Below are 11,528 nucleotides of genomic sequence, written 5' to 3' on the forward strand. Positions count from 1 at the left end.
TTATCAATCTTAATGATTTTTTTATGCTCGCGTATCTCGAGTTTCATCGCGTATCGATTGCAATCAATTTGAGTGAAAGCAATTTTTTTATCACAAAAATTTTTCCTTAAAATGAAAAAAAAAAAAAAAAAAAAAATTTAAGAAAATGCAAATCACGAGATTAATAACCGATTAATAATTTGGATTCTGTGTAAAGTAATTTTTTGTTGCTACATATATTTTGTAGCACGCGTGTCAGTTTGTTCTGTTTACAAAAGAAAATTCCTTATAATATATCCAATGTTTCACTTAACTTTACTGTTCGATTATTTAAACTATCTTTTATTAGTCTTGTGAAAAACAAAATTTGATAAGAAAATAGTCAAAAAATTTTTTTATATTAAAATAATACATTTAGTAACTTCTTTCTCAAGAGATGAAAGTTTCTTAATATAAAATCACATATAATTCTCATTACATAAACCGATTCTCATTCAGGTAAGATTATTAAGAAATCGAGATTTGACGAGATAATTTATACAATTTACATTCTCATGTTCCGATATATAATATATAATATATAAAGTGTCTCGTAAAGTACATACATATCTACCTTTCGAAAAAATAGTAGGATCGGTTGACGAGACCTTATTTTGTTCACAGGTGCAGTTAAGTCGCACCTGGAACGCACATTTGCTTTCTTTTTAAAGATGCAATTATACGCTTTCCTTACGTCAATCTCATTATTTGTACAATGTCACTCGTACACATTTTACGGCAAATACCCGGAACGAGGTACAACGTTTCATTTTCCTCGACGAGATCGGAACACACTTGTGCAAATTGCCTCATTTAAGAAATACGTAGAAAGTATCGCGACGAGTTATCGTGTAACGAGAACTCATTACTCCGTGTCAGGCGTGTAATGCCTACATCTTCTTTGAAAGCTTGATTTCCGTCATTTCAGTCCTCAAACGACTACCTTGTCGCATACGATCGCAGCATTTTGATCTTTCGCATCCGTCAGTTTTCCGTCCCTTTTTTTCTCTCTCTCTCTCTCTCTCCCTCTTTATTTCTCTCTTTTTTAGTCGCACCTCTTTCCCCTCCCTCAAAGATGCGACTCCTTTTTCTCTGATCGCCTTAATCGGCGTCTTTTCTCGTGGAATATTATCCCGCTTTACCTAGAGTTCCCTGTGTACCGGATGTGGCTGCGTTTACTGCCTATAATTGCAGAGAAGATGCGGCGGGCCGTCCCGCCCAATTATTTGGGGACAAACGAAGGTACAACAGGAACCAAGGTCCTGGATCACCACCAAGTATCTGCGTTTTTGATACCTGCGTTTCCGATCTGAATCGTGCTATCTGCGTTCTAGGATGCATGTATTCGCGCGAATGAATTAAAGATTTAATATTTTAGAAATATATATATATATATATATATATATATATATATATATATATATCTTCTGGAAAAAAAAACGTAACTTCACTTGTCAAACGATATTACAAGTAATGTATTGTTATCCAAGAAATATAATAGTATACTGAAAAAAAAAAAATTGAGATCACATTACTTTATATAACGACAAAAATTAAAATGCATAGATTCAGAACGATTATATTCACTGAAAACTAATCGCTCACTCAATGACTCAGATCGAGCCTACATGTTCCCTAAAGAGTATATTTGACGGAAGTATAGCATGTATTTCCGACATTTAGCGCGAAGAGCTGGCAAGTAAAGCGTTTCCGACAGGTACCGGGCCGAGCGGCGCATCATCGGCGCCCTGTAATCTTGTCCCACAAAAGCGAGGATCTTTACCTGTGGTATTTCTAGTTTTTAACGTAGATGCTTCGCCGACAGGGGGAAAGCGAGAGGAGATGACCAATTATACGAGGCTCCTGAGTATCAAGACGTCCGAGGTGGCTCTGTCGAATCTCGCGGCCGAAACGCCAACGACGAGTCGTTGACCTCAACGTGAAGAAGCCCGGAAAAAAGCCGGAGAGAATAAAAAAAAATCTCGGCTAAACTTTAAAAAATTCAGGAATTCAAAAACATATATATTGATATATTTATAAAAAAATATACGTATACTTGCATGACGAAGCTGCGATGACGCGAGGCGCACCTTCCTCACGTACTATTATGTAATGACGTTAAAACAAGTGCTCGAAGTAATTTTCATACCTCTCTTTCCTCCGCAAAAATCTCGAAAAAATACACCTTTCTCTCTCTCTCTCTCTCTCTCTCTCTCTCTCTCGTCTTAAATTAACTCGCGCGTTCAAGCAGGTAATGTTTTCCAACTAAACACGTCTTCATCGTTTAGCGTTTCCTTAAGCTAACGAAGTGTATTCAGCGTCTCCCGTCAATGGAACGTGTAAATAATAGCGTTTTTCGAGAAAATTGTGATCCTCGTGTAATCTCGCGAGTCACGCATAAATCGACGCGGAATTATGCAAATTATTGATGTCGTTTACTACTCTCGTTGCCCTCCCCGAGACCGGATCGGCGCGCACACCCCCTGGAAATTAATCTACGCTTTCATGCACGCTCTCTCGGCACGCACGCGCCACCCCTCGGCATTACTTCGCTGTCGTGGCTGTCGGGAGAGAGAGAGAGAGAGAGAGGGGGGGGGGAGGGAAGAAAGGAGAGGGACGAGGGCGACGAAAAATAACACGAATTAAAAACTAATCCAAATATCTCTCCCCTGTCCGAATATATGCATATATAACAATTATTTCTCCCTTCCATTCTTTATTCTTTGAGCTAATATATACTTTTACATAGAGATCCTTACGATATTTCAATACCTGTATTTCAATAAATATCGTAGATAGCAAATAGCGCGATACATATGAATTTATTCATCGCGTTTAATTGGAGAACGAGTTTATATTGCACTCTCGTTAATTTCCTGGGAGCGCGTAATATTATCCGCTTTGTCGAGCTATCTGATTTCGAGCACGCTGCGCGATATCGTGGGAACGAGAGACCTCATCTTGAGAGACTCGTTAATAACACGTCCAACTCATCGCACAATCGGGTGTACGTCGGGATAAAACTTTCAACGAGATCACTCGGAGGAGAACAATAAAACGAGTCCATAGAGAATATAGAAGCGATGTTAATAACATCGTTCTCCGTTTGATCGCCATTCTTGAATACCGTACCGTATGGTACGTATCCACGCATTGCAAAGCCAATACATATATATATATATATATATATACGTGTGCATACGTACGTGTCTGCGTGCATGCATGCGCGCGCGCGTAACACACACGCATGACACGCGGGGAGCGCGTTTATAAAATCATGAGCGGCGCGTTGCCATATTTACACGAAGCGTAGAAAATTTATTGTGATTGCGCTTCGCAAAAGAGAAGAAGAGAGAGAGAGAGAGAGAGAGAGAGAGAGGGAGGGGGAGCACTAGGTTTTTTTTCTCACCGCCACACAGCCGAATGGCGGCTCAATTTCGCGATGGCAACGAGTCGCGCTTATGGAAATTGATAGTTTCGATGAAAAATAAATCCGCGAATGCGACGCGCGCCCATCGAACATCCGGAGATATTTCCGGAATTATTGCGCACGAAATAGCGACAATTACATCCATGACTTTCAGATAACTTTGTAGACAAAAATTCATCGGAATTTTCAAACGAATCTATTTTTTTTTTTTTTTTTTTTTTTTATCCAATAAAGATATTTTTTTGTTATCCCAAGATTAAAAAAAAAAAAAAAAAAGAAAAAATCTTTTATACGCAATAATGCGTTGTTCCGAGAAAGATACACGGTAAAAAATTTTTGTGTTAAATTTAACACATTTCTCGTGTCCCAATTTATCCACTCTAATTTTAATGTTAATTTAACAGAAGGCAAACACAAATAATATGTAAAAAATTAACAGAAAAATTTCTACACCAGAAAATTTCAGCAAAAAGACAAAATGTTTTTTACCGTGTAGAAATGTTGCCGGTGATCTTCCGGGGAAGGAAGTATACTCCGATTCTTCCGTTTCGGAGAACACCCAGTTGGGTGGCATCATCGGACGCAGGAGGCCGATCAATTTTCGTGGCCGTTAAGTGCCTCGTGAGCGTTTCCTAAAACACAGTGTGTCGAGAGGCACCGTTCATTTCCTGCCCCGTAAAACGGGTCCCTCCGCAACTATCTAGCGTAGTCTCTCTATTTCCGATCGTTTGCGGTTTCGCTGCGACGGCAACAACCGAGTATAGAGCCGTGTTAAAATCGAAATCACTTTTTTTTTTTCGACTAGACACCGCCAGACGGACGGCGATCGCGTCTATTTTTTCTCGGATCATCGATGACACCGAGAGCGAATAATGATGTTCGCGTTTACGAAGCGGGCGATCTGCCCGATTTTAACAAAGGGAAGAGGAGAAAAAGAAAAAGAAAATAAAATAAAGCATAATAAATTGAGCAAGGAATATTTTGTTAAAGCTTAAAGGAATAATTTGGGTAATAAAACGAGCAAATATTATCGTTATGTCGAGGAAATGAACGATCCGCTTGGAAGCCCAATACGGCGAACGTTAACGTGTCTTCTCGCGAGAGAAGGGTGGAGGAGGCACGAGCGAAAGTAATAAAAGCAACGAGCGAGCGTGACGTGCCCGAGACGGAAATTGTACTTGTCAAACGCTTTTCCGTCGTTCCGCGCTTTTTCGTTTTCAACTACGTGGAGCGCTGGAACTACGCGCTCCCTTGTCGCGCGACAAACGACAGGCGACAGACGACAGCACGAAAAAGGCGACAGCCGCTCCTGATCCGGTAGCGAGGCGACCATTTAGGATGATTGCCCGATTTTATGTATTTATACCCGGGAAGAGCCGTCGGATCGCTTTTCACCGCGCCGACGTTTCTCTCTCCCTCTCTCTCTCTCTTCTCTATCGTTAATAGAAATTCGTTCCGCAGCTTGTATCTGTGCGGAAAAGAACGGTGTGTTTTTAACTTTGCGGACGGGTGAAAAACTTCAAAAAAAAAAAAAAAAAACAAAAACAAAAAAAAAGAACAAGTGTAATAAGGTAACAACCCTCGATGGAATTTCGAGCAACGATTACAATTTTCACGACGTGTTTCCGTAGCTTCGAACGTGTCTTGTGTATTTAAAGGAGAATGATGATTTTTTGATCTTTCGTTTCAAATTATAACATCGCTCTGCTTTTAGAGAAAAGAGAGCCAGCTTTATTTCAATTATGTATAAACTCTAATATGTATATATATATATATATATATATATGACATATATTATATATGGATATATGTTAAAATATTTGCGAGGGACAACACAGAAATGGATCGTACATCATTCATGTTATGACTCGTATATTTAACGAGGTTCCATCAAGTTTTACATTATTCCTCGACAGCTTGTATATTTCGCGATCGACGCTATTTTACGAGACCGTACAAGTTGCCGGCCATCTGGCTTTATCGCCGCAAAATATACGAACGTATAATTTTGCGATGCTTATTTAATGTATCGCGATGATCATTTCAAGAGACATTTTGTTAGATCGGGAAAAACCGCGAATTAATGTATATTAATATAAATACAGGAATTAATATATATTTCTATATATTGGTTTTTTTTTAACAGATTATCTTTAACAAAAAAAAAAAAAAAAAAAAAAAAAAATCTTAAAGATGCAATTTATTCTATTCGATTTGTGCTAACTAAATTTGTTATCGTACAAAAGTGGTCTGTGTCGGGAAACGATTCGATTATCGCGATCTCTCATCGTGATCGCCAAGATTTTTGATGCAAAGTACTCGCTCGGAGAATACGATGGTTGTTGGTCGGTCGTTTCCCGCGGGTATATCGAGACAAATGGGAAAATGGCCGGAGCAGACGACACGTGCGCGAGTGTGTGCTCACCCCGTGATGACTGACTTGGACGGAGACACCGGGTATAACACGAGAGGACCGCGCGATATCGTCAGAACGTTTTAATATTTAATGCGATTAAACTCGTCTCGTTCCCGTCCCCACCCCCCTCCCCAACGTCCGTAATTGGTTTCTGATTAACAGCTAAGTTTTAAGTGCATTAGCCGTGTGCAATAGTTACGTATACACTCTCCGGCATCGTCGAGCAATAATCTTGAGTGCCGCGAAGAGATCGTCGTATCGACATCGGTCCTATATATATATATAATCGAAACTATATAAAACTGTAGCGATTATCACGACGTAGGTATGTCTCTGAAATTGACGAGGTCTCTGTATTTCCGAAACGACAAGACGTTGATTTGCACGTTTTCGTAGAAACAAACTGCTATCCTAATAGAAATCGTGAGGTTCGATCAAAAATTAATCTGTTATGTTTTCGCTCAAACGATCCTTATCGCCAGCATCGGATACTCTCGAAACGGCGGGTGCTGTATCGCAGCGGGAGATAAGTTGTCCGTAGGGATAATCCACAGACTCAGCGGGTGTCTCTATTCGGCACGGTTTCACTCCATCTTCCGTTGACAGACAAAATCCCCCCGTGTCGAGTACCCATCGCGGACGATCGTCCGCGATCTATTCTATCCGACCGACTGTCCAATTAAGAGGGCGAAACTTAATTAGCCGTCACCGACCGAGTGAGACTCGGCAAACTCGACGAAGAAACGCGCGACAGCGTATGAATTTTATTTCAACACCTTTCCACGATTTGTTCAGTCGTGTAGGGTAAACTCGGCTAAGATGGTCATAGGTTTTTAAAACGCAAAAAACATACTTTTATTTTTGTTATTTTTTAATAATGTTTGACGTATTATTTTCCCTGAAGCTTAAATTACGTAATATTATCGAAATTAACAAGAAAATATTTAATAGAAATTTTATATTATCAAAGTAGTACAACATAAGCATCGGCCACCTTACCTAATTTTTGAGAAAAAGATGAGCATAGTGACGGAAAGATGGTCATAATATTTATAAAAAAATAGTGCAAATAAAAATAAAAATTATATTAAGTCATATAACAATTTACATATCTTTATAATATGTTTAACGTCGATTACGATAGCCTAACTGTAATTTATTCGACGTTATAACAGTTTTTATTGGACAAATGAAAAACTTTGCAGGTAGAGTCAAAAGTAAAAATATGATATAAGATTCACAATATCGTTATTTCGAACAATGCATGCACATATTATCTTTGACTAAAAAAGCGCACTATGTAGCGAATTGAAAAAATTACAGCCTATGGCCATCTTTTCCATCATTGCCATCATACCCTAGTTTACTCTATATTTCTTTTTTCCCTTATATATTCCTTCGATAAGGATATGAAATTTCGCAACATTGATAAGGTTTTTTGACAGTATTGGTGACTACGAATAATTATTTCAGAGCACAGATTTTTACGATCATTATAATAGGTAATTTATTTTCATTTGACTAAAACTACGCGTCTAAATTTACACGCAGAGTACGTCTTTGTTACAATCACGATCAATACAACGAGTATCCATTTCAGTAATTATCGTCATTCAATCTCTTTTCCTGGCGCAGCTGAGGGGCATAATTATCCGTGTGAACGAGTTTTCTCAGTTTGTCCGCGAAATCACAGTGGATCAACAGCGGCTGAGAACAAGATATTAATAGATTTATCTGAATCTTATTAAAAAAAAAAAAAAAAAAAAAAACATGCGATATCGTCTGATCTTGTCTGTACAATTTATACAAAATTAATCATATTTCAAAACGGAGACGACACAATTATTATTATAAAATTTACTTGTTCGTCCGCGCTTCCATGTATCAGCATCTTCAGCCTCTTGAATTCACCGCTGTTCAAACGCTCGTCCGCTAGAGTCGAGATTTCTGGCGGGCTCGGAAAATCGGATCTTTTGCCGTTGGTCCATCCGCGACTGTATTGGAATGTTTGGCAAAGCCCACTGCTTACAACCAACGACAGGACAAAAAGAACCAATATGCATTTGATCGTCATCTGAAAAAGGCAAATACGGCGGTGACGGGGACAACGTGTTTCCTCCAGAACTCCAGATAATAAGAAAGGAAGAAATGAGAGACGGGAGGAGGGCGATCGATATATCGGTGGAACGCTTCTCTTCAAACATTCGCCGTATTAGTACGTTAAATAATTGCGCAAGGGCGAGCAATTCTTCTCGGAACGTATTGACAGCTCTCAAAGACACACGACTAATGACTTTTAAACGTTAATTATCGCGGTAACGCGCTCGAATATAATTCGACGGATATGATTAAAGCAGTCCTTCACTTTTTATTGACTTGCGAACTTACCGATTTTGCCGATTTGCAGCTGACTGGATTTTATACAGGCTATCCATTATTATTGGAGACAAGCGCGCGAGGGAGAGAGAAGTAACTTGATTGACCGCGATAATTGCAATTTTTAATTCTAATATCGGAAATATTCCTGCAACGTGTTAGCGTCACGAATCGAGCTTTCGGAATGTCATGCAATCGTAATCGAATATCGTTTTGTCAGTAAGAACAGCGAAGGAAGAGGAAGTCTTAGCTCGCGTTTTCAGCGTTGAACGAAGGCGAAGGAAAAACAATAGGTCTATAACTAAGTCACGATAGACTTATCGAGGCAATGATCCGTGCAAAGCCGTGCAACTTCAAATTGCGCGATCGCGAGTTTATTGTTCGCTTCTTTTTTTTTTTTTTCGCCGGGATATTATTTTTGATAAAACACCAATCGATTGACGATGACGCAAGCATTACGGTGAAACGATATGCTCCATCGCCAACTGCTTTCTTTCCTCATTCACGCATTTTTAGATTATTCGTTGATCAAAAATTGTTCAATGAAATATTTGTTCATATTTCTTTCTCGTTTTATACAGATATGAAACATTTAAATATTTATTGTATATTTGAACTATTATAATAACTTTAAAATTCTTGCTGTATATTTGTCTCTTTATTAAACTAGTTGTTACCGTATAATAAAAAAAAATGACACGTTTATTGCACCGACACGTGTGTACGAGAGGAGAGGAACATTTTTCGAAAATTTTCAGAACCCGCGCTCGGCTTTGTTCCGCGTGCTAATTTTAAGAGGACCATTAACGTTACGAGCGCGTCCCTGGTCATTAAGATAAGCGTAAGTGCTACTAAGTGTCCGAGCGGATAAGAGACGTGACCGGCATCTCCGTTGTATAGGAGTGAAGCATCCGAGTCGCTCCGGGAAACACCAATAAACCATGCGGTGCGTCGCGCGTTTACTAATAATATTAAATGACGTTTAATTTGTAACAAAACAAGAGAGAGAGAGAGAGAGGGGGGGGGGGGACAGATTTCTCAGAACAACTTGGAACATTGCACGGCGCGAGATGACATGATTATCGATTAATTATTCTTCAGGTGTAAGTTTTCGCAAACACACAGAGACACACACACACACATACTTATTTGCATTCATATTTCTTTTACAATAGCAAAAAGCATGACGGTAAAAAATTTTATGTTAAATTTAACACATTTCTCGTGTTCCAATTTATCCACTCTAATTTTAATGTTAATTTAACAAAAGGCAAATGTGTAAACAAATAACACAAATAATATGTTAAAAATTTAACACAAAAATTTCTACACAAGAAAATTTCAACAAAAACACAAAATGTTTTTTACCGTGCAAGACTTGTTAGATGCTACTCGCGAAATATTACTCATTGATTGATATGCACTTTTTTCAACTTATTATACGGAGGGCAGCGATCGACTAAAAACAGACATTTTGCCCGATCGCAAATGAATTGATTAAACAAGGATTTATTACAGGCGATCACAAAATAATTATTTTCTAGCACCTGGAGTTTTTTTTTTTTTTTTTTTTTTCGTCGCATGATATTAGAGCGCGCGGGAACGGAATTGGAAAATGTCAAAGAAACAATTTATTTCGCCGCGTTGAAGTTGTATCGTGGATTTTCCATTTCACGCTGACGGGCAATTTGTCGTACGTTTCGTAATCCATTAGCTCCACAACTCGCGATTGTTCCGTTTCTCTTCTACCTTTTCCCGTAAGTCTATCTGTTCATTATGTATCATTTTCTCTATTGATACTTCTATTATCCGTATACGATTACTCTTTCCCACGATATGCGAATCTATAATTTGCGATAGCGACGACTAAATTCTTTCGTTTAAAGACGACGTTTGCGAAGCAAATAGTCTTCATTTAGAAACATGACTAATAATGAGCAATCATCTATTATATTTCTTCATTCTTTAAAAATCAAGACAAGTATCCAATTATTGTATGCAAAAATATTTCAAGACTTTTCAGTATAAATAATACTATAAAAATCAGAGAAGAAAGATGCCCTTTCTTAATGAATACATTTTACTCCTCTGTTAATCCAAAGCAAATGTTACTTATTCTTAGAATCTCTAGAGAAAAGATTAACACATTCAATAAAAAAGAAAAATTACTCTGATCTCTATGTAATAGTTGACTTTAAGTGAAATTATAAAATCGAAAGATTAATCCAATGTGAAGGAAGAAAATTTTAAATGCCGCACCATCTCTGTTATGACTTTGAATTTCTATTGTTTTCATATTCTTAGAATCCTGTATCATCATCCATTGTAATCAGTTTCTACTGTATCAATCATCGATAAGAGGAAAAGATTCTCAATGTAAATACAGTGTATCATCGCGAAATTCGAATTTTATAAAAAAAACTTTTCGTTTTAAACAAAATTGCAAAAGATTATATAAAAAAAATCTCTGACCTAATTTTACATTAATAATTTTTGGTTTAATTATTAATTATATTTAAAAAGAAAGAATAAGCAGAAGCGATATTAAATGCGCACACCTTGATTGAAATTTTCTTTGTCGTCGTTGAAATTGTCCGTTCTCGTAGAAGGTCCTCCCGAAACTGTGCTTCGGTCTAACAGCGAAGGAGCTTTATATACACTCCAAGAGAAAAAAGCTGGAGTATCCTAAGGTACACGATCGATATCGAAAGACAGATTACCATTCTCTTGGACAGTGGCACACAATAAGAGTAATTATTACCGGTAATTAATATTAGTTGACATTGTGCGAAAATTGCTGAGTGTATGGACTACCTATAACTTGGCTTATCAAATTGGAATAAATAATTACGTTAAGTGATAGGTAACTACGGGCGCGACATACGAGACATTGTTCTATAGATTTCCACAATCTTAACATTAGAAAATTATGTCAAAATTATCAAGTTTGATCAAAATTATGTTATATTTATACACAAAATATTTTATATTTTTTATAAGCTAATATATAATAGAATTTTATGCATACCTGTTTGTTTGTTTGCAACAATATCGATTGAAAATTATTGAGCAAAATTCTACATTTTGACAGAATCTTTTGTACGAATATTTTTAGTAATAATTGTAATTATCAATTTGTCGATTATAAAGTCAAAACTAAATATTTCAAAATTAGAATTTTAATTAACAATAAACGCATTATATTATTATAGCATATTAATTAAAGTATAAAAAATTATATTTTGCATATTTTGATGAAATGATAAGAAAAATATATTTTATTCAAAC

At 37.2% G+C, this 11,528-nt stretch overlaps 1 protein-coding gene across 2 annotated transcripts in view; it reads right to left on the reverse strand.

The window, feature by feature from the left end:
* Positions 1 to 6,741: 6,741 nt before the first annotated feature.
* Crz (corazonin) overlaps positions 6,742 to 11,528 on the reverse strand; it is a 167,281-nt gene continuing 162,494 nt past the window's right edge. The window contains exons 1-3 of one of the 2 annotated variants that reach the window (XM_072894050.1): positions 10,799 to 10,876; positions 7,726 to 7,938; positions 6,743 to 7,571 (exon numbers count right to left, since the gene is read on the reverse strand). In XM_072894050.1, coding sequence (XP_072750151.1) covers positions 7,461 to 7,571; positions 7,726 to 7,938 — 324 coding nt within the window. In that variant the 5' untranslated portion in view covers positions 10,799 to 10,876 and the 3' untranslated portion in view covers positions 6,743 to 7,460. Of the gene's footprint in view, positions 7,572 to 7,725; positions 7,939 to 10,798; positions 10,877 to 11,528 lie in introns of those variants that run through there. The other variant, XM_072894051.1, reaches the window with a different exon arrangement.

Source organism: Anoplolepis gracilipes, chromosome 6 (assembly GCF_047496725.1).
Source record: "Anoplolepis gracilipes chromosome 6, ASM4749672v1, whole genome shotgun sequence".
In the NCBI taxonomy this organism is placed as follows: domain Eukaryota; kingdom Metazoa; phylum Arthropoda; class Insecta; order Hymenoptera; family Formicidae; genus Anoplolepis; species Anoplolepis gracilipes.